Raw genomic sequence first — 24,659 nt, forward strand, 5'->3', positions numbered from 1 at the left:
TTCAGAAAACCCAAAATACTAAATGTCCAGATGCTTGCCTTGGGGCTTAAACCAAGAAGGGAGAGGAAAGGAAATGTGCAGTAAAGTACATTCATGTTATCAAAAATAATTGGATGGTGTTTGCTTATTCATGCAGAACTACACTTTGATTCTCAGGATCAAATGTGAAGTGGACAAATATGAAGTCAAATCAATTTAGAAACTGCTGCAAAAACTCCGCAAATCAGGCAGCTTCTGACAAAAAGTCACTGGATGCCTTTTTGACCCTGTACTGATACTTCCTGAAAAGCCATGATCAAATGGCTGAGCAGACTCAGTGGGCCAAATGCCTAGCACGGGGATTCCCAACCTTTTTTATGCCATGGACCTCTACTATTAACTAAGGGGTCTGTGGACCCATTTGGGAACCCCTAGTCTAACAGAAGACATCAACATCACTATGAGTGGTTGTCCAGAGCAAAGGTTTTCACCAGAGAAATGCAAAAATTACAATCAATCTGAATACAGTGCCACAAGGTTTTGTTACTCTAGCAGCATGTGACAATATAGGCTGAGCAGACAGCAAACTAGAGATAGTCACCTTGCAGGAAGAAGTGCGTGATTGAAAAGTTGCTTAATGGTTCTGGCATTTGTTTTATTTCCTGCTTGATTGTCTATATTCCCCATACTATAACAAAAGCTTAATCATATAATAAAGCATAGCATTCACTCTTCTCAAATGCAAGAAATAATAAAATTCCATCAATGATCTTCATAGCATTGATCAGAATACACACTCTTTATTAATGACACTGGATGCATTTTTACCACCAGTAAAAAACTAATTTTTTTAATGGTCTAATGAAGGGTTCCAATGCTTAATGGTATTGGTCCATGGCATTAAAAAAGGTTGGGAACCTCTGTCTAACATAAATGAATTTGAAATAAAAAGACATCATCAGTTGCATTTTGATTGATTTATTATTTATTTGGATCTGATGGAAGCTGAAATCAGCTGATGGTCACTGCTGCCTGAGAAGTCCTGTGGTGAGAATGAAGTCACACACATCGGGCTGACAGTGCTATCATATACTGCTCTCCAAATAAAGCCTCTTGGTCACTGTATTGGGGTGCAATAGAAAAGAGGGTCCAAATCAAGAGAGTGTTCAGTGGAAGTGCTGACTAAGGAACATACATTGCAGCTTGGTGAGAGAGAAATTTCATTATGCAAGATACCATTCTTGCAGAGAAGTAAACTATAGGCAAAGTATGGTGCAATCAATTTGGACATTTTGACTATTTCCATGAACTTAAGCTGGGAATCATTTAATAGAAACTAAAATAATCCACAAGCTAACACAAGAAATAGTTTTAAAAATGTACTACATTTGGCAGGAGCAAGTGGCAGCCTTTTTTCAAGACACACCTTGTAAATCCTAATCATTCGCTTGTCAGAAGCAAGGCACTGCAGACTAACTGAGTGAAATTCTACAGTGGATGGAATGAGTAAACAGGGAATAGAGGAAAGACTAATATTCATTTCATTACCTCCACCAAGGAGAGAAGTATTCTGAAAACAACATTCAAGTTATTTCAAGAAGCTAACGGCCCAGAATGGAAGCTTTCCCAAAGCTAGTCGCACTCCCTCATTAACTTAATACAATATACATCTACACTGGTGAGAATCAAGTAAAATTATATTTTCAAAGGAAAATTTCTGTTTCGAGCCATTTGTTTTGTATCGTAGTATAAATGCAGACTGCACAAATAAAAGATACGACTACCAATTTCAATCTGGGATCTAAAATCACATTGCGTTCAGCAGAACTGATGGTGCCTCTGACGACCTGCCAAAGAAAGTTAAAAATATTTAAACTCATTTTTAAAATGTTGCTCCAAATAATGTTACCTTGCACAGTAGAGCAAAAACTTTAAACTAAGAGTAAAATCATTCTTTTTTAAATTTTAACAATGCTACCCTGCAGTTCAATCATAATGATCATTATAGTATTTAGCAATTGATTATAATTCTTTGCAACAAATGTGAATCTTTAAAAACAAAGAAAACACAATTATACTTGGACAATGACATTTACATTAAAATCAGTATCAGCTCATAAATATTGTCCAACAATGCTTGCTTCAATAGTTTTAATCATATCTAAATGAAGTTTTAAGTTAATTCTTTCAAATTGCATAGATATTTGCAGCAATATTTAACACAATCAAAGTTGCATTTCATAATCCTGTGCAACTACACAATGGAGGATGATTTTCAAGCTACTGTGATGCTTCCTAGGACATCTGGCAACGGTAATGCTAATACACCATGAAAGCACCAATTAAGTCCTTAAATTGATGAATGTTTTTTTTTAAAACAGCCACACTGCAATTCCTCATCATTTAACAAACCTGTGCACATATTATTCACAAGCATGAATGTCACAGGCAGACACAAACACTGCTGTGTTTGACTGCAGCTGCTATTGTGCTTTTAGATGAAGTCTGAACAAATGGGAGCAAGGAGGAGTTTAAGGGTAATAACAATATTCAAGGAAGAAATTCTAAATAGCCAATAAAACATAAAACAGAGTTAATGGGTTCACTTAAACACACAAGCTTCAGAGCTGCAGCTCAATGGTTTGAGAGAATGAGGCCAGTGATCAAACAGCAGATTGAACTGGAGCTGCCCAAGTTAAAATCTCATTACTACATCATAGCCAAATTGCAGGCACCATTATGTTGTTCTGCAGCTTTAAATCAAAAACAAGAACATGTAGTGAGTGGAGCACTAGAAATTTGCAATGTCAAGTCAAACTGAAGACAAACACAAAGAAAATAAAGACAAGGATATTTTTATGATTGGTTAATCGTGCAGGAAGCTTTAAATCTACATTGACCTAACAATGTGTCTTGTTAGATGTGACCTAACAATAGGTCAATTTTAATTAAAACTGCTCACCAGCTCTCCAACCTCAACAAAATTGAGAATCATTACAACAGTTTGTGACAATTACACCTTAACATTGAGGCCATCCAATAAATTTGTAAAGAAAATGGAAAGAATTGTATTAACAACAGAAGACAGGAGTAGAAATGGGCTACCAGCCCATCGAGACTTCTCTGCCATTCGATTTTGGCCGAGTTATTTTCCATCTCATCTCCATTCTGTCTTCTCCTCATAACCTCTGACACCCTTACCAATCAAGAACTTATCAACCTCGGCTTTTAATATACCTCATGCCTTGGCCTCCTGTTGTCTGTGGCAGTGAATTCCATAGGTTCACCAGCTTCTTGCTGAAGAAATTCCTCATCTGTTCTAAAGGGACGTCCTATTCTGAAGCTGCTCTCCCATTATTGGAAACATCTCCATGCCACTCTATCCAGGCCTTTCAATGTCCAGTATGTTTCTCCACATTCTTCTTAACTACAGCAAGGATAGGCACAAAGCCATCCAATGCTCCTCATACAATAACCCCTATTCCAAGGATTAGTCCTGTAAATGTCCTCTGGTCTTTTCCAATGCCAGCACATAATTTCTTACACATGGGGCCCAAAACTGCTCACAATACTCCAAGAGTTGTCTGACCAATGCCTTAGAATGCTTCAGCATTACATCTTTGCTTTTATATTCTAGTCCTCTGGAAATGAATGCTAACATTGCATTTGCCTTCCTTACCACCAACTCAGCCTGTAAGTTAAACTTCAGGGAATCCTGCACGAGAATTCCCAAGTTCCTTTGTATCTACAATTTCTGAACTTGCTCCCTGTTTAGAAAATAGTTTATGCCTTTATGCCTTCTACCAAAATGCACGACCATACACTTCCCTACACTATATTCCATCTGCACTCTTGGCCCATTCTCCTAACCTGTCCAAGTTTTTCTGCAGACTCCCTGTTTTTGCCCCGCCACCTATCCTTGTATCATCTGTAAACTTCTAAGTTCAAAGTCCATTTATTATCAAAGTACATATATGTCATCATATAACCCTGAGATTCATTTTCTTGCCGCCATACACAATAAATATAAAATAGAATTATAGCCATAATAAAATCGATGAAAGACCACACCAACTTGGCAGTTCAACCAGTGCGCAAAACTTGGCCACAAATCCATCACTTCTGTCTTCTACATCATTAACATATAATGTGAAATACTGAAATTAGTTTAGTCAGATTGCTTTCGGAAGAAAGACTGCATCTGTGATGATCATTAGAAAATGGAGTCTTGTACTAATGTATAATGGAATAGTGCCAATGTAAGCATAATCAATGAGCACCTACAGGACATTGGAAGTCTCTGCAATGCTTCATCTTAAGAACCTCACAACTATTCACTTTAAATATCACAAATACTCTAGATACCTTTATTCACTTAAACTGAGATTATTGGAAGGATCTAGGCAATGCTGGCAAATTTATCAGCCATCTCCAATAGTTGTCCTAAAGGAGGTGAGTCACTGTCCTGTACTGCTATAGTCCTTCTGGTGATTGTATTCCTAGTGTTGTTGGGTAGGGAGTTATAGGATTTAGAACCAGGAATGCAGGGCTAGAGATATTTTTTCCAAGATAGGATGGACAGAGGGAACTCACAGGTGGTGACGATGTGTTCCCTTCTCCTTTTTAATGGGAGAAATCATGCGTTTGGGGATTGCATTTCAACTATTCTTGGTAAATAGCCATCTTGTTGATGGTACATCGTGCACTTTGTTGATGGTACTTATGGCAGCTACATACATAGCACCATCATGGAGGACATACCTGCTCAAAGAGTGCCAGTCAAGCTAGTTGCGTTATCTGAATGATGTAAAACTACTTGAGTAGTCGTGGTAATCATTTAGGAAAGTAGAGAGCATTCTGTCACACTACTGATTTGTGGCTTGAAGTTATAGAGAGAGCCTATCTCTGACATGATCCAAGTCTTGCTGCATACAAGCATGGGGTTCTTCAATTGCTAAGGAGTTGCAAAGACAACTGAATAATCTGCAATCATCATCGAACATCTCCACTTCTAAGCTTATGGAAGAATGTGAGCTAAATTAGCTGAAGGTGGTGGGACCTAGGACACAGTCCTGAGGAAAGTCAAAGTCAAAATAAAAATAAAATTTATTATCAGAATACATACATTTCACCACATTCTTGTAATGAGATACTAGGGCTGGAGTGTCTGATCTCTGACCTTCCTCTGTGTGAAACAGGACTCCAATCACTGGAGCTATTACCCTTAAGATCATCATTGATCTTAGTTTTACCAATGCATCTTGGTATCACACACAATCAATGGTGCGTTGATATCATGGGCAATCGCTATCTCACTCTCACCTTTCCTCTGGAATTCAACTTTTTGGTTTATACTTGGACCAAGGCTGGGAGATCTCAAGCCAAACAATCTTTGAAAAAATCCAAACAAGGCTTCCAGGAGTGGTTAATAATTACCGTTTCTTGGCACAGTCAAAGATAGATTCCATGGCTTTTCCAATGATTGATATTAAACTGATTGAGTGCCCTGCTTTTTCCACATTGTCTAGGACTGATGTTGTAAACCTACTGAAGCAGCTTAGCTAGGCACACAGCTGTTTGTTGTTTGGTTCCAAAGACTTTCTTGTATACTCTCAGCTGTTTCGTACTAGCATGCAGACTGAATCAAATTGGCTAGAGATCAGCTTCCTTGAAGGTGAGGATCTGAGACGGTTCGTCTTCAATACTTCTTGTTGAACAAGTCTGCATATGCTTGGGCCCTTTCTTTGGCACTGGCATATGTGGCCTCATAAACAGCCAATGGGAGGAAGAGACTTCAAGAACAATCCCATTTGCTGTTTAATTGTCTGCCATTACTCATGCCTGGACAGTTACAGGTGCAGAGTTTTGATTTGATTCACTAGCCATGAGATGATTTAGCTCTGTTCACAGCATGCATGAAACCCCGATTTACAATTTCACTGAATGTGCTCTGGCTGTCGCCTAAGCAAGGATTCTTCATTAAAATTCCATCAAAATATTCAAAGTCCTTCACTATCATAATCACAGTCGAGTTTGTATGAGTAAAAGTGGAATCAGACCCTGGGCCTTCCTTACTTGCAGGTTTTATCACTCATCATTTTCACAACGGCCTCATATTACATCTACACAACGATGAGAATCCAACTTGCTGGATTAACGTAATCCTCTGTATGTTGCATCCTGATGATTAATTGCAAATAATTCAACAAGTATTCCAAAACTATTCATTTCATACCCATGTCCGTACGCTTATTACTATTAACAACATTCCTGTCCGTTTTCACAAGTTTCACAAATTGCAAAAAACAAAGTTAAATTTGTTTAAGTATAATATTAGGCATATTTTAAGAAATAATGTTTTTAAAGTGTCATTCACGACTCAATGTTCCAGATGTTTTATGGTCAATTCAATACAATTTCAAGTGTAACTACTGTGAATAAAGTATTGTAGCCTATTCGGGCAGATGGGACTCGTTGGCCATGGTTGGCAACTTATCTATGAGAAGGAAAACTGATCTCAAACCTCTGCTGTTTTGCGGCTATACCTACTCATGGGGAAGGCTTTAGAAGTAAATCTGGAGCTGGAGTCCATAAGGCAGTCATACGCTGAGTTCAACGCTGGCTGGCAACTCCCATGAAACCACTGGTGCCAATCTGTGTGGGTCTCTGTCGTTCCTTTGGATTCATCAGCTACGTGGAGAGGGAGAGTCTGCTGCATGGGCAACAGGTTGCTCTCCATATTGTACTGCTTTAGCTTGTGTATCACATAGACAGCAGGAGCACAATATCCACGGTCGACCCTGACCAATGGAGGACCTCATTGTAGTCGACCGCAACCTCATCGTAGTCGACCGCAACCTCATCATGTTATATCTACATTGAGGAAATTTGCCATTGACATCTTAAGGGCCTGTGCCTAAGTGTTTCATCATTACTAAATCCATACAAAACAATCAGTATTCCAAACATCAGACACAATTGATTAGGATTCTGAAACACTGACATTGACATATTTTCATTGACTGGTGTGTCATTTATTCTGACAGCAACAGTCAGTCAGGGGAGGCAGATCATTAATTAAAATGAACAAACTGGACTTTCTCTATACTAGAGAAGGTCAATAAGCTGTGAGGGTATCAGCTTTGGCTCGGCAGCAGTAGGTTCACTTGGAATCACAGAATTATGATTTTGAGATCCATGAACAGAAACCTGAGCACATTTTAGGGTGACATTTTAATGTAGAACTGGTTATTAGAGAAGGTTTCCTTCACACAATATGTTAAACCAGAATCCAATTTGCCATTTTGAATTGAGTTTGAGGAATGTGTTAACTTTTAAAACCAAGAAGCTGGGTATTTCTTGTGTTTTCCTGGTCAAATGTTTAATGTATACCATCAGAATGACATAGCACTAAACTGAACTGAACTCAACTAAACACTGCCGGGCCATTTGAAGGACTCTGGGGAATTCTGTTTAACATTCCATGTGTCGCTCGATTTTTGCTGTTGGCAGGATTTGTTGTTGTTTTGTACGTTGGGTGTTCAATGCTTATATTGAATGGGTTCATTGTGGTTCTCTTTTATGGCTGCCTACAGGAAGACTAGTCTCAGGGTTGTATGGTGTGGACTTACTTTGATGATAAATGTACTTTGGATCTTTGAATGTTTTCATAATTTGTTTCATTTGCTACTTGTGGAACTATTTGCGTCAGTCATACAGCACAGAAACAGATCCTCTGACCCATTATATCCCAACCATCAAGTACTACAGTATTTATATTAATCCCTTTGACAAGGCTTAAAATGCTTCAGAAATGTTGTACTTCCTCTACACACACTCAAGCAATGAGTTCTTTCCAACACTATCCTCTCCTCCTACTAATTTATTCCAGTTTGCCAACATACCTAGGACCCCTTGTGCCTTAAACTTCTGGAGCAGTCTAGTACATGGATGGAACCCCATCAAAAGCCTTAATTGAACATAAATCATTAATTTTTAGTTACCTCCTCTTAAAAATTCAGATTTGAGAGACATGATCACTCCTGCACAAAACCATTTTGACTCCTCCCAATCAATTCTTGTCTTTGCAAGTAAGCACAAATCCAGTCTCCCAGAATCCTCCCCAACACTGATGCAGGCTCATCTGCCTGTAGTTTCCTTGGTTTTCCCTGCTGCCCATTTTGAAGAAGGGGGCAAGATTAGCTATACTCCTGTCTTCTGACACCATGCCTGTGGGTAACGAAGCTGCAAACATCTATGGCAGAGTCCCACCAACATCCTCTGTTGCTTCCCCTAGCAATACTGGAAGATCCATGCGCGCTGTAGGAATTTATATTTTAATGCTTTCTTCCTCCTCCTTTAACTCTCCAGCATCAATATCCTTCTCCCTGATTAATCATTTAGGACTTGATCAGAACTCTATACATACAGTCTGTGCAAAATGCAAGGTTCCCAAGACTTTTGCACAGTACTGTATTTCTTAATGTGGAGGGGAGAGCAACTTTGTAAATCTGGCAAAAGCAAAGGATGTTGGGAATGGTGAGGGTGGTGCGCCATGGGAGAAGCGTGGGACAGGAGGCAGAGAAGGAGGGGTGGGGGCAGGGGGAGCGGGTGCGGGTGCAGTCACACCTAGCCCTGAGGTAGCAAGGTTCCAAACAATTGTTTAATTGATCATTACAGTACGTTTCTCTGGTGCTTCCCACTCTCTCCCCTCTCCCTTCCCCTTTTTTCATCCATGATTCCCCTTCCCACTCTCAGTCCACAATGGAGACCCATATCAGAATCAGGTATATCGTCACTCACATATGTCATGAAATTTGTTTTTTTTTGCTGCAGCAGTACAGTGCAATACATAAAATTACTACAGTACTGTGCAAAAGTGTTAGGCACCCAAACTATATATATGTGCCCAAGACTTTTGCATAGTGTTGTAGATGCTGTCAGCATTTTGTGTGTGTTGCTTCACACATAGATAAACTTTTTGTCCTCTACAGTTCCAGCATGATCATTCTATTTTTATATTCTTTTGCTCATCTACATTTCTTCTTAAGCAACTTATTTATTTGTTCTGCTCCCTTCAAAGATCTGTAAAATGTAGTCCTTGAACTTCAACATTTCCTAATATTTTACCACTTCTTGAGTCATCATTATGTGCCATGTCATATGAAGTAGGCAATCGTAGTTTATCACTATGACTGTTCTTGGCAAATTCCATAGAAGTGGTTTGCCATTGCCTTCTTCGGGGCAGTATATTTACAAGACAAGTGACCCCAGACATTACCAATACCCTTCAGAGATTGCCTGCCTGGCAATAGTGTTTGCATAACCAGGACTTGTGATATGCACCAGCTGCTCATATGACCATCCACCACCTGCTCCCGTGGATTCACGTTGTTAGAGTGGATTTTTTTGGATAGATGATTTGTTAACACTGAAATGACTTTGGCCACCAGACTTCTATTTTAACTGTTTGACAAAGGACTGTGGATTGAGTCCACCACAATGGGCTTCCTAAAAGGTGTCAATATCAGATGCTTCTGGCGCCTGATGCTGTAGTTTCGAAGACAGTATTATCTATACATTATAAATATTAATTGTCTTCTATGTTAGCATGTAAAATGCCAAATAAATGTATTGTGGATTGAACTAAAGGCTGCGGATACCAACCCAGACATGATGGTGTCAGAAGGATAGGATGAAATCCAAAGGTGTGATGTTTGCATGTAGCTTCAAAAGGAAGCATTGTCTAAGTATTGTCTGTCACTTTTAAGTAGCGATTGCCTTTGTGTTTAGCATATAAATAACGAGCCTACATTGAGCTAACAGGCCTTTCTGCAGAAAGCGCCTCTGTCCGTTAAGGTGCCTGCTGTACCTTGTTGTGTCGAATAAAGAAGCTGCTTTGTATCTACCAGTGACTCTGTCTCTCCAGTGATTTCATCCACGCTACAACATTGTGATGCTGCTCGAGGGGGCTAAGCAGTTGCTACACCTTGCCCAAGGGTGACCTGCAGGCAAGTGGAGGGAAGGAGTGCTTTCCACCTACTTTTGTAGAGATACATCTCCACCCCGCCACCCTTGCTGTACTCACTTCTATTTCTGCCCTGCCCACATGCTTCTCCAGACACAATTCATTTATTACTTTGCTGCTCACCAGCCCACTGCTGCCTTCCTATGTAGCTCACATCCTCACTTTCAACCACATGTAACGTGGTTTGGTCAGTCCACCTTCAGACGATCTGAACATTGATTTAGATTAGTAACAGACTTTCCATACGTTTTAAGTTAGAAAATACTGTACATTTTGCATGTTAAACAAATGTCAACAGCTCAATTTCAATTGACTGTCAGGAATTGCTTAGCTGAAAGTTTGATTTAGATCAGCAAAAGAAAGTATTGAGAAGAATTACGAACTTACCAATATCAAGATAAATACAGTTTTGTCAATGGCCATCAATGTGGTGGTTGTTCAGGGCTGATGCCCATGGATTTATAAATCTCTTTAAGAAACAGCAAAGCTGTGTCTTCCGATTCCCTATGGAAATTAATGTCATAGTATTAGCAGAGATTAAGGACATTCGACAAAGGTAAGTATTTTTAATGGACAATGTGGTAAACAAAGTTGGACTTTAAAATAAGCTGATACAGTATGTCCATGGTAATATGGTCATTTTGTGTAAATCAACATACGTTATATTTATAACAAACCCAAGCAAAAATCTAGCACACTAGAAAAAGACAGTCATTAAGTACAACCCAAAACATGATTTATCCAATCTTGTGCTGAAAAATCACCGAACATTGGTAGCATAAAGTAAATTGGAAGATATATCCTCACTTAAGTTCCCTAATCAAATATGGTTCATAATACAACACCCAATCCAGAATTGTCTTTCTCCTGGAGGGCTCAACCACAAGCTGCTCTAAAAACCATCTCAATAGGCATTTTATAAATTCCCTCTCTTGGGATCTAGCACCAACCGGATTCTCTCAATCTCCCATGACTATTGTAATATTGCCCTTTTTACCTGCTTTTTCTACCTCCTGTTGTAATTTATATCCCACGCTATGGCTACTTTTCAGAGGCCTTTCTGTAACTCCCATCTGGGTCTTCTTACCCTTGCAGTTTCTTAATTCTACCTACAAGGATTCTACATCTTCCAATCCGATGTCAACCTTTTGCTTAAGGATTTGATTTCACCTCTTACTTACAGAGCCACCTCCCCCCCGCCTACCTACCTGTTTGTCGTTGGAAGTTAAAACTCCCCAGCTATGATCTTCTTTTAGCCACGACTCAGTTATGACCACAATGTCATACCTGCCAATTTCTAACTGCGCTACAAGTTCACCTACCTTATTCTGTACACTGTGTGCAATCAAATATAACACCTTCAATCCTGTATTCATTACCTTTTTCAATTTTGCCCCCTTGTTACACTTCAACTCATTCAGTCATAACTGTCCTTTTTCTACAGGTCATACCTTCCCCAGAAGACATCAAGAAATCTGAAAAACTGCTTCCTGCACCAGTTCCTCAGCCACCCATTCATCTGTACTATCATCCTATTCCTACATATAGTACTGGGAGTCAGGTACAGATCACTACCTTGAGGCTGCTGCTCTTTAGCCTCTTTAACTCCCTATACTTTCTGCACAGGATCCTTCCCCCTTTCTACCTCTGTCATTGTTGACTCACTCTCTCGAGAATATTCTGCAGCTATCCGGAGACGTCCTTGACCTTAGCACCTAGGAGGCAACACACCTTACTGGCATCTCTTTCGCAGCTACAGAATCTCCTGTCCGACACCTAACCATTGAGTCTACTATCACTCTACTTGAAATTACCCTACCTTGCTGAACCTCCGAGCCGGCTAGTGCCACTGGCCTAGCGGCTGTTGCCATACCCTGACAGGTAACTACAACATAGTAACACTATGATTATTTTGCATTAAAGAAAATTGTTTTTTCATTCTAATTGCAGTTTCTTGTAAAAATTATGTATAATTTGTTCTTTGTAAATGCTGTTTATCTGATGCTGTGTGCTTTGATGAGGAAGTTTAGTACATAGCTCTTGCCACTACACTACAGAAACGGTGCACAGGAGATTTACGATAGTGTCAAGGCTACAGAATTACAGTTATGAGAAAAGAATGGGGTTGTTTTCTCTGAGGGCCAGTATATTTGAGGTACATAAAATTGAGAGGTCAAGACAAAATAAATAGACATACAGTAGTTCCCTCAGCAGTGAGGCACACAACTAGGAGACACAAACGTCAAGTTAATTAAAAGAAAAGGTGGGGGTGGGGGGAGTGGAGATCAATAAGATTATATCATTCAGTGGTTGGCAGAACTGAGCACAGCGAGGCTGGTGGAAGCAGAAACTCTCATCACATTTATAAAATACCAAATAGCCACCTCATTGGTGTAAATTTCTATTGTTGTACAAATGTTCTGATTTGGTGGCCAGGAATGTATTTACATCACTTTCTGCTGACCTCACAAGCTGCCCAAAAAAAAACTACAGACCTCAAGACCAAGACTTCTTTTCCTCTTCCAGTTAGCAGTTGCCTTCAGACATCTGATCTGGGCATCACTAGGAACCACGTACATCTCACTTCCTTGTGCAATCAATGTGTTTTTTCTTCACAAATTGAAGTTCTACATTTCCAAGGCATCTTGTTCCCATCTCTAATTAATTGGGGCAGCTGTTTATTTGGGACAACTCTTAAAGAACAAATCGAGAAAATAGCTGAGATTTCCTTTGTTTATTTGAGGCATTATGCTGCTTAATTGGGGCAAAAGACAGTCACATGCACTTGTGGCTGTTGGACACTACACCATGCTTAGAGTGAACAACTGCGTCACTTGCATGTACTTGTGTTACGTTACCCACTTGGGCCAACAGATGCTGATTCAAAAAGCAGTGATTTTTGTTCATTTTATTTTTGACTTTAAAAAAATTGTTTGAGTCCCTTGCCATGAAAAGATTTGACACTAGCCAAAAATAGTTACCCTACCAAATTAAAATTCATCTGACTATTGTTGCATGAAAAAGTTTGTGAACCCTTTGCAATTACCTGGTTTTCTGCATTAATTACTCATAAAATGTGGTCTAATCTAAATTGCCTTGTGATGAGGTTAGGGTGAATAAGGTTTGTCTGGGGTTGCTGAGGCAGTGCGGCTCTTAGGCTGGATGGGCCCACTCTGTGCTGTATCGCTAAATAAATAAATTTCCATAAAACTTCCGTTAATTGGATCAGCCGCTTAACTGGGCAAAGCGTACTGGACCCGATGTGTCCCAATTGACCAGAATCCACTGTATACGAAAAATTACTAAGTAGACTTAAGTCTGTCTGGTTCACCATTATTGGTGGTATGCCACAGAACACAGAAGAATGCATAGTGCATCTTATCAGTAAGCAAATACCTGATTTTGCTTTAGTATCATTTTATTCCATGCAATACATTTACAGTGGTACTAGAAAGTTTGTGAACCCTGTAGAATTTTCTCTATTTCTGCATAAATATGACCCAAAATATGATCAGATCTTCACACAAGTCCTAAAAGCTAGATAAAGAGAACCCAATTAAATAAAAAAACACAAAAACATTTGTTTATTCATTTATTGAGAAAAATGATCCAATATTACATATATTTATTGGAAAAGGTATGTGAACCACTGGGGTAATGCCTTCTACAAAAGCTATTTGGAATCAGGTGTTCCAATCAATGAGATGAGATTGGAGGTGTGGGTCGTAAAGGTGCCTTGCCCTATGCAAAGGACACACAAAGTCAGGTAACTGACAGAACTTGCTCTTCTCAAGAAAGATCTGTTTATGTGCACCATGCCTTGATCAAAACAACTTACAGAAGACCTTAGAAGATGAATTGTAGAGATGCGTGAAGCTGGAGAAGGCTACAAAAGCATTTCTGTAGACCTGAGTGTTCATCAGTCCACAGTAAGTGAAATTGTCTACAAATGGAGGAAACTTAGTACTGTTGCTACTCTCCCTAGGAGTGGGCAATCTGCAAAGATCACACCAGGAGCACAATGTGCAATGCTGAAGGAGGTGAAAAAAAACCCAAGGTGAAAAAGACCTGCAGAAATCTCTAGAACCTGCTAAAGTCTCTGTTCATGTGTCCACTATGAGAAAAATACTGAACAAGAATGCTGTTCATGGAAGGACACCATGGAGGAAACCACTGTTCTCAAAAAAAAAATTGCTGCATGTCTCAAGTTTGCAAAAGACCACCTGAATGTTCTATAATGCTTCCGGGACTTTGTTCTGTGGACAGATGAGACAAACGTTGAATTTTCTGGCAGAAGTGCACGTTGCTATGTTTGGAGGAAAAAGGGCACTGCGCACCAACACCAAAACCTCATCCCAACTGTGAATCGTGGTGGAAGAGGCATCATGGTTAGGGGCTGCTTTGCTGCCTCAGGACCTGGATAGCTTGCATTCGTTGAGGGAAAATTAATTCAAAATTGTATCAAGACATCCTATAGGAGAATATCGTGGTAGCAGTCTGTTATCTGAAACTTAATAGAAGTTGGATAATGCAACAAGACAATAATCAAAAAGACAAGAGTAAATCAACAACAGAATGGTTTAAAAAGAAGAAAATTCATGTTTTGGAATAGCTGAGTCCGAGTCCTGACCTTAATTTAGCTCAAGCAATCCTTCAGTGAATCCAAGCTGCTCTATATACATTTGGCAAATTCACCTGATTTCACAACCAAGGCAAAAAAATTAAAACAAACCAGAGATTTCTTGGTTTGAGGATTCTTGGCTTTGGTTTTTAAGCTAGTGCACATTTATTATGGATGGATCAATGCTTTTTTGCACCTTTTGATGCTGCTTTTGTGGGATGGCTGAGATTGCAGTCTTGTATAAAGCCAAAAGTGCAAATATTGTTTGACCATAAGGCATTAATATTTGTAATGACAATTTTCTTCAACAGTCTTCAATCTGAATGGTGTCTGGGTTGGGCAAGCCATAAATATTAGTTAAAAGTCTTTGAACAGTCAATTGGTTCCTTTCTTCAAAACACATCCTTTCTTTCACTGGATGAAGGAAATTAACGGTGCTCAAGAAGAATGTGATAACCTTCCTTAATGACCATTGTCCAGTAGCACCTACCATAATGAAGTGTTTTGAGAGGTTGGTGCTGAAACACATCAACTCCTGCCTGAGAAGCGACTTGGACCTGCTGTAATTTGCCTACCATCACAACAAGTAAATCAGCTATCTTTTCATTGGCTCTTCACTGACAACAGTTCAACATTCAGTATTATCATCCTCTCAAAACTAATCAGTAAGCTCCAATACCCAGACTTCAATACCTCATTGTGCAAGTGGATCTTCAATTTCCTCACTTGTAGACCAAGTCAGTACCGATTGGCAACATCTCGTACACAATCTCCATCAGTAAAGGTGCACCACAAGGCTGTGTTGTGGACCAAGTCTGTTCCGAATGGCAACAGCATCTCCTACCCAATCTCCATCAGTAAAGGTGCGGCACAAGACTGTGTGCTTAGCACCCTAATCTACCACCTTTATACTTATGACTGTGAGGCTAAACACATATTTAAGTTTGTAGATGACACCGCTGTTGCTGGCCGAATCAACATATAGGTGGCAGATTGGAAACCTGGCTGAGTGGTACTACAATAACATCTCACTCCATATCAGCAAAACCAAAAAGCTGATTATTGACTTCAGGAGGAAACAGAAGGTCCATAAGCCATTCCTCATTGAGGGATCAAAGTTGGAGAGGGTTACAACTATTTATTCCTCAGTGTTATTATTTCAGAGGATCTGTTCTGGGTCTAGAACCCATGTGTTATTTCAAAGAAAGCACAGGAGCGCCTCTACTCTCTCAGAAGTTTTCAAAGATTCAGTATGTCATCTGAAACTTTGATAAACTTCTATAAATGCATGGCGGAGAGCATGTTGACTGGTTGCATCACAGCCTGGTATAGAAACACCAATGGCCTTGAAGGGAAAAGTGTACAAAAGGTTGTGGAAACAGCTCAATCCGTTTCAGATAAAGCCCTCCCCACATCAACAAGGAGAGCAGGTCACAGGAAGCAATATTCATCATTGAGGAACCCCACCATCCAGGCCATGCTCATTTCTCACTGTTGCCATCAGGAAGGAGATGCAGAAACCTCAGGACCCTCACCACCAGCTTCAGGAATAGTTATTATCCTTCAACCATCAGGCTCTTGAACCAGAGAAAATTAACTTCACTTGCCCCAAATACTGAATTGTTCGCACAAAATATGGACTCAGTTTCAGGGACTCTTCAATTCATGTTCTTGATATTTATTGTTTATTTATTATAATTAATTTGTTTGTCTTTTTCTTTCTGTAATAACTGTTTGTTATCCTTTACACACTGGCTGTTTATCCATCTTGTGTGCAGTTTTTCATCGATTTTATGGTGTTTCTTTGTATTTACTGAGAATGCCTACAAGAAAATGAATCTCTGGGTAGTACATGATATGTAATTTGACAATAAATTTACTTTGAAGTTTGAAGCTACTATCCTATGGAATACAGAGCCTGAATCAGTGAGTGTACTAATTATTCAAGCAAAAATAAAGCTTTAAGCCAAGGTTGCTGCATTTTTCTATACACAGTATTAATGAGATATTAATTCCCTTGTTTCTCTGGGGTTGTATTTAATGTACAAATTAAAAATTTAATATTGTCAGAGCAATAAAACTCCTGACTTTTCAAAAAAAGTTTTAAAAGATACATTTTTGATCAACAACTAAAAATCAGTAGTCACTAATTAGCTTCTTTATTACGCTATAACTGTCTCTTCAGGAAAAAGTCACCCATCCTCTCCATACTGTAAATTTCACATATTAAAGCAGTCATGGGAGTTCAAAAACACAATCCAGTAGATTCCAATTAATTAGACTATCTAGTTAATCAGAGTAGTTGCTTTTTTGGGACAACTCTTAAAGAACAAAAAATAATCAAGAAACTAGCAGGGATTCCCTTCGTTTATTTTAGAAACTATGCTGCTTATATTGCCAAACACTTATTAACTAGTCTCAGGCTACGTCCACACTAGACCGGATAATTTTGTAGATGCCGGTTTCGAGTAAAAACGACAGGCGTCCACACTAGGCGTTTTTCAAAATATCTCTGTCCACACCAAAACAGATATTTGGGTGAATCTACTCCTACTGTGCATGCGCAAACACATCTACAGAAAACAAGCGAAGAGAAAACGGCATAATATTTACGTTTCAACAGCGGCGTTGTGCTATTTCCATTGGTCAAAAACTAGAGTACCTACAATAACAGCGAAAGAAAGTTTTCAACAATGTCTTTGAGGAATACAAAGAAAACTTGGAAAAGCAGACCGGACTTCTTCGTTTAGACAGACAATGAAGTCGAGCTGTTTCTGCGAGTTACAACGACTACAAAGTCAGCAAAGCAGTGGAGATGTTAAATTCCAAACAAGCTATTAACGTAGACAATAAAGTAAACAACACACGCATGAAGCCGTCCTCTGCACAAGATCAACAATTACAAAATGTTAAATGGTCAACTCAACATAGACTACCAATCCCACATCAAACCTAAACCTATTAGGAGCAGAAGAGGGCACTCAACTCAATTTGAAATACTAACTACCAAGTCAGATGTGTACAGCAATTCATTTTTCCCCCGCACAATTAAAGCATGCAATAATCTTAATCCTAACACAGTCACACAACCAAATCCAATTAAATTTAAGGCAGCTTTTCTTCTTCAAAAATCTCCTTCTTAAGCCCTCCCTCCGCCACCTCCTGTTTAAATTCCATGCGGAATATTTTGGAGGATCAAGAACCAAGAACAGCCGTCCGGCAGTGCTTGCACAGTCCCAAGCAGAAGCAGAAAAAGCAGAAAAAGCATTGTTGTTGTAGTGTTGTCATGACAACATTTTAAAATCTCTCCGTTTACCCTGTCCACACTACAACACAAAACAATCGTTTTCAAATTTATACACTCTGGAGAGTGTTGTCGAAAATCTCCATTTTCAGAAGATGAAAATGTCGTTTCAGTGTGGACGGAAGGTCAAAACGAAGAGAAAAAGCTTCTTTTTCAAAATTATCCGGCGTAATGTGGATGTAGCCTCAGACGCATGCACTTGTGTGGCCATTAGACACTACATCATGCTTAGGGCAGTTTTTAAATTGCACCTGTAGCATGTGTTTGTGTTCAAAACGCAGTGACTTTTGTCACTGATAGTTGGCAAGACAATTCATAACTGCTTTGCTCACTGTGCTTTTAAGAATTCAGGCTTGGAGACAGAGAAATGAGTCGCAGTGAAAATGAAACTATTTCACTACACTACTTCAACAAGCTAGGAACTACGTAGAGTCTGAAGCTATTGACAATCATCTTAAATGTTACAATGAAACTGAAGACTTGGAGGATGTAATCGTCAAAAATTGTGTCAAGGCAACCCATTATCGAGGTGTCTGCGTTGATTGTGTTCATTTGCAGTCAATCAAAAGGACACAGCAGCGCATACACTAGACAAATTCCTCCATCAATAACTATTAGGAACTAATACGGTTTCAAAGTACTGTTGTAGTATTGATAGTGTTCTAATTAGCTCTGTATTTCATTTAAATACACAATTTATTACTCAGTTAAACAGTACTTTGTCTTTTTAATAACTTTAACTATTTCCATAAAACTTCAGCTAATTAGGGTAGTTGCTTAATTGGGCCAAAATGTACTGATTCCGAATGTGTCCCAATTAACTGAAATCCACTGTAATTCTCATTCTCAATCTTTTTGCTAAAATTATGTGGGTCCTTTGGAACACAAGTAGATTACCTAATTCTTAAAATAGAGTAAATCAGCAAATGTGATGTCCAGTATATGGATTGATTTTTGGGAAAAATAATAATTGGACATTATTTTAATCCAGATGAATTATCACAGTGTAATACATGATAGCTGAATATTTCATGCTAGGAAATCACATCTCCTTTGACAGCAACACACACAAAATGCTGGAGGAACTCACCAGCCTAGGTAGTAACTACGGAAAAGAGTAAACAGTTGGCATTTCAGGCTGAGATCCTTCAACAGGACTTTGACAGAATCAATTTTCATTCAAGTGCTCCATAAACCCTCACTTGCTTTAACCATGAATTCCTTTCTAGCACAGTTTTTTTTTCATTTAGAGATAAAAAATGATGAGTAACAGGCCCTTCTACCCCAACAAGTCTCCATCACCCAATTATATCCATGTGACCAATTAACCGACTAACCTGTACATCTTCAGAATGTGGGAAGAAACTAGAGCACCCAAAGGAAACCCACACGCATATGAGTAGAATGTACTGTCACGTACCCCGTGACGGGTTAAAGAACCAGCAGAAATGGAAAACATTTTGGAGTCCAGTATTGCTATTAACTGTTATTTATTAGTAACTAAGCAATACAGCATTACAAATGTAGATAAATCAAACAGGTTAGTAATGACTATATATAAGTAAGTGTGGAATATATATATATGAAAACCAAGCTTCTTCAAGTCTATGGGTAAATAGATACAATCTTACGATGATGAGCAAAGTTCAGTTCATGGTGTTGAGTTGAGTAGTAATGGGGGAGAGGGGGAGAGGGGGAGAGGGGGAGAGGGGGAGAGGGGGAGAGGGGGAGAGGGGGAGAGAGAGGGGGAGAGGGGAGAGGGGGAGAGGGGGAGAGGGGAGAGAGAGAGAGATTGATTGATTGATTTGAGTCTTCAGGTGAGCTGACGCCGTCGATCTTCTCACTGTCCTCCAGTGACTTCAACAAAGGGGACCATTCTTCTGTGGTGGAGCTATCAACCCAGGCAAAGGTTGGACACATGGACAACTCCCCACTGGTCAATCCCTTTTCTCACTGCAAGAGCCACTGATCAATCTGCCCGATCGATCCTCCAAAAAACCCACTTTTTCTGTGGGCACAACAAAGCTCATTCAATGTCCAAAAACATGTGTTGCAGGTTTATCATCTGACCTCCTATTTAATCTCACCGTACTGAGTACCAACAGTCTCTCAAATAACTCCTCCTTCCTTTGTCTGTGTAAGATATGTACAAGCAGGCAATGTCCTTGGAGAAAGTATAAACAACCTCCAGAGAAACCTCAACCTCAATTGTCCATCAAATAACGCCGCCCTTGGTCACCATAGCGATATACGAGCTGCTCGGTGCTCTCTCTCTCCAACTCAGCAGAAATCCAAAAGTTAGTTTTTTTTTTCTTCACTCACTCTCTCAGTTCAGGACCCCGTCACAGTACAAACTCCTTCCAGCAGTGGAATTGCACCCGGGTTACTGGTGCTTGACAGAATTCTCTTGTTCTGGGTATGGGAAGAGCTGGTGTGAAGAGTACAGTGGGGAAAATTGAACAGACCTGGTCATGGGTCTAACACAGTGGTTCACGTTACACTATTACAGCGTTAGCAACCGGAGTTCAATTCCACTGGTGTCCGTAAAGCAGTGGAATTGAACCTTGGTTATCTGCTTTTACATTCAATGGACTATTCTTTACAGCTCTCTCTCTCCCTCCCCTTCCCTCCCCCCCCATGATCATTCACCTTCTCTCCCCACACACTTAAGCACACCAACAGGCGATTTATTTGAACTCCTTTCAACTTCTTGCATTATAGATAATGCTTATGATATGGACTCTATAATAGAGGACCAAATGCAGATCAGGTGACCATTCAGCTGCAACTCAGATGCCAACACACAATCAGCTGTCACTTTTACGTCTCCACTTCTGATGCCTCCGCCTCCCAGGTTGCACCAATGGAGCTGAATGCGAGGTAGAGGAACAGTACTACGAATACACTATTACATAGTTAAGCTTTCTGGATGCAAGAAGTTCATTAATTTCAGGCAAGTTAAACTTTTCAGCATTGTAATTTCTGATTTACAGGAAATATTCTACATTTCTCTGGTTATTTTAGATCAGGAATTCCCAAACTGGAATCCACAGACCCTTGGTTAATGGCAGAAGTGCATGACATAATAAAAAAAATTGGGAACCCCTGCTTTAGATAATTATTTAGAATTTACACCTCTTTCAGTCTACTTTGTTTCTTAATACAACCTCATTTCACTTTGGACTCAGTACTTCAGTCATTTAATCTCTGCTGTTTTTCACTTCATCATGGACCCCCTTTCTGCTTTCCATGCATTTTGAATCTCATTTATTTCTCTTCCCAATTCCAATGAAAAGTCAATGACCCAAGGCATTAACTGCTTTGTTCTCGATAAATGCGAGCCAAACTGCTGACTATTTTCAGCAAATTCTGTTTTTATTTCAGCCCTGGAAATGATATTAATGAAAGTAATACAAAATATTCATTTTATATTAGGCCAAGAAATAGAAACTGAAGAGCTGTTTGTACTGGGCTGCACTGAACTATGAAATTACCACAATATGTGTGTGCATCATGTAGTGCTGAAATAATATCCTGCTCATTTTCAGTTCAGAGACAGTGAAAGTATCTACTGCATCACTCTGAAAGAACTTCAGGCAATCAATCCTAATTTCACAGAGGAAACAAACATGAATAGTTTAACCACAGAAATGACACTGCATTAGCTCTTTACATGCTTAATTCTTCGAAAATCTAGCTAATTGCGGGGAGGGAAAAATCGGCATTTAAATACGTGCACCTTTTGCAGTGTGGAAAATTGCACAGAATTATCTAATCAATCCAGCCTAACAAGGCTAAAATGCACCCAAACAGTCTCTGGGTCTTCACAAAGTAACAGTGGTTTTGAAAACTGTGCAGTTTTTTTGCTTTGAAGAAATTGGTTCAAGGTAAAGTGACCTAGCGATTGCTACACTTCTTAACCAATATGTTTTTTTTATTACTAAGGTAAAAATTAAGTTTGATGTTGAAACTTCATAGTCTAGATGTGTAACAGAAATAAAACAATTTTCTCAGAGAATCACAACCACATCTAAGGTCTGTACAGTTAATAAAGATGTTTTAATGCAATTGAACAATCTATCACTGCATAAAAACGATGGAAATTATGCCAATTATGGCTGTACTTGTCTGAAATGTGGCTGTCACTAAGGGCTACAAGTGCATTTAAAAAAAATACTGGGTTTTTGACTCCCATTACAGACTATATTGCTGGCAAATGTATAGCCAGTAAATAGTAAATAAAATCAAAGATCTCAGAGCTAGTATCAAAGACCGCTTGCTGTATTAGGACTGCTTGCGTGCTCTGCTTCACGGAATCCTGCTTAACCTCTTCCGTACCAGATGCAGCGATTCAGATTGACAGGTTCACAAGACACTATACACCATCAGGATAGGATTGTCGAGTCTCTCAAAAGCAGGGGTGGAGGTATATGCCTCATGATCAACTCCTCGGTTCAACCTCTCACTGGTACGTTCAGAAGTTCCCACCCGCTTCAAAAGGGCAATGATTATACCAGTGCCCAAGAAGAGTAGTGCGAGCTGCCTTCATGACTTAATGCCTGAATCTTCCAGTAGCACTCACATCTATGGTAATGAAATGCTTTGAGAGGTTGGTCATGGCTAGAATCAATTTCTGCCTCAGCAAGAACCTGGGCCCACTGGAATTTGCCTATCACCACAATAGGTCTATGGCAAACGCAATCTCAATGGCTCTTCACACAGCCTTAGATTACCTGGGCAATACAAACACCTATGACAGGATGCTGTTGGTTGACCATAGCTCAGCATTTAACACCATCATTCCCACAAACCTGATTGTTAAGCTATAGAACCTGGGCCCTTGCATCTCCCTCTGCAATTGGATCCTCGACTTCATAACTGTGTGGATTGGTAATAATATCTTTCTCGCACACGATCAACACTGGCGCACCTCAGCGACGTGTGCTTAACCCACTGCTCTACTCTCTCTCTACCCATGACTGTGTGGCTAGGTATAGCTCAAACACCATCTATAAATTTGCTGATGATACAACCATTGTCGGCAGAGTCTCAAATGGACACAAGAAGGTGTACAAGAGCAGAATATACCAGCTAGTATAATCCAATGATGAGTGGTGTCGCAGCAACAGCCTTGCACTCAACGTCAGTAAGACCAAAGAGCTGATTGAGGACTTCAAGAAAGGTAAGACGAAAGAACATGAACCAATGCTCAGAGAGATCAGAAGTGGAAAGTGGGCAATTTCAAGTTCCTGGGTGTCAAAAACCTGGTCCCAACATATTGATGCAGCTATAACGGAGGCAAGACAGTGGCTATATTTCATCAGGAGTTTGAGGAGATTTGCTTTATCACCTAAAACACTTGAAAACTTGTACTGAGGAGAGCATTCTGACTGGCTGCATCACTACCTGGTATGGGGGTGGGGGTGGGGGGGGGGGGGAACCACTGTACAAGACCGAAAAAAGCTACAGAAAGTGCTAAAATTAGTCAGCTCCATCTTAGGTAATAGCCTTTGTAGTATCCACGACATGTTCAAGGAGCAGTGTCTCAGAAAGGCGGCGTCCATTAAGGACCCCCATCACCCAGGACATGCCCTATGCTCATTGTTACCATCAGGAAGGCACCCACTCAATTCAGGAAGAACTTCTTCCACATTGACATCCGATTTCTAAACAGACATTGAATCCATGAACACTACCTCACTTTTTAAACATTATTTCTGTTTTTGCACTATTTTTAATTTAATTATTTAATACACATTTCTATACTTACTGTACTTGATTTACTCCTTTTTCTACATCATGCATTGCATTATACTGTTGCCGCCATAGCAAATTTCACAACATATGCCAGTGATATTAAGTCCAATTCTGACCATTACTTCTAAATTACATCTTAATCAGCTATGAAATAATATGAAAAACTATCTGAATGATTGCAATAATAATTTTTCAAATGCGCACTTTCCTTCAATATTTTTAGAATCTACCAGATTACTTATAAATATTCCACTGAAAATATTTCTTGATTATATTTAATTATTGAGATAAAGTGCAAAAAAAGGCCTTTTTGGCTCTTCCAGCGTGCAGCTCAGCAATCCCTGGATTTAACCCTACTCTAATCACAGGACAATTTGCAATGACCAACTAACTTACCAACTGGTACGTCTTTGGATTGTGGGAGGAAACTGGAGCACACGGAGGAAACCCACACAGTCATGAAGAGAACATACAAATTTCTTACAGGCAGTTGTGGGAATTGAACCCGGGTTGCTGGTAATGTAAAGCATTGTGCTAACCACTGCCCTACCGTGCCACCCGACATTTTCATCATGACATATCCACATCTTAAACTAATGAGGAACAAAACAACTAAGGTGGCACTTTATATCAAAAGTAGTATATACAGTGGATTCCAATTACTTGGGACACATCGGATCTATTACATTTTGGCCCAAATGAGTGGCTGTCCCAATTAGCCTATGTTTCAAGGAAATAGGTAAAATGGTATATATAAAAAAAAAGTAACAAATTAAGTATTTAAATAAAATGCATAACACATTAGAACATCACCAATACTACTGCAATACTATAAAACTGTATTAGTTTCTAATAGCTATCAGAGGAATTCATTCACATCGCATACTTTTGACTGTAAATGAAAATCAAAACAGACACCTAGGGCAGATAATGGACCGCCCTCATACAATGCTTACAATTATTGCATCCTT

At 39.5% G+C, this 24,659-nt stretch overlaps 1 protein-coding gene across 1 annotated transcript in view; it reads right to left on the reverse strand.

The window, feature by feature from the left end:
* Nucleotides 1-941: 941 nt before the first annotated feature.
* The window catches only part of sec23ip (SEC23 interacting protein), a 157,041-nt gene continuing 133,323 nt past the window's right edge, over nucleotides 942-24,659 (reverse strand). Inside the window, exons 18-19 of the mRNA XM_063071924.1 lie at nucleotides 10,394-10,510; nucleotides 942-1,826 (exon numbers count right to left, since the gene is read on the reverse strand). Coding sequence (XP_062927994.1) covers nucleotides 10,429-10,510 — 82 coding nt within the window. The 3' untranslated portion in view covers nucleotides 942-1,826; nucleotides 10,394-10,428. The remainder of the gene's footprint in view (nucleotides 1,827-10,393; nucleotides 10,511-24,659) is intronic.

This window comes from Mobula hypostoma, chromosome 19, assembly GCF_963921235.1.
Source record: "Mobula hypostoma chromosome 19, sMobHyp1.1, whole genome shotgun sequence".
Lineage (NCBI taxonomy): Eukaryota > Metazoa > Chordata > Chondrichthyes > Myliobatiformes > Myliobatidae > Mobula > Mobula hypostoma.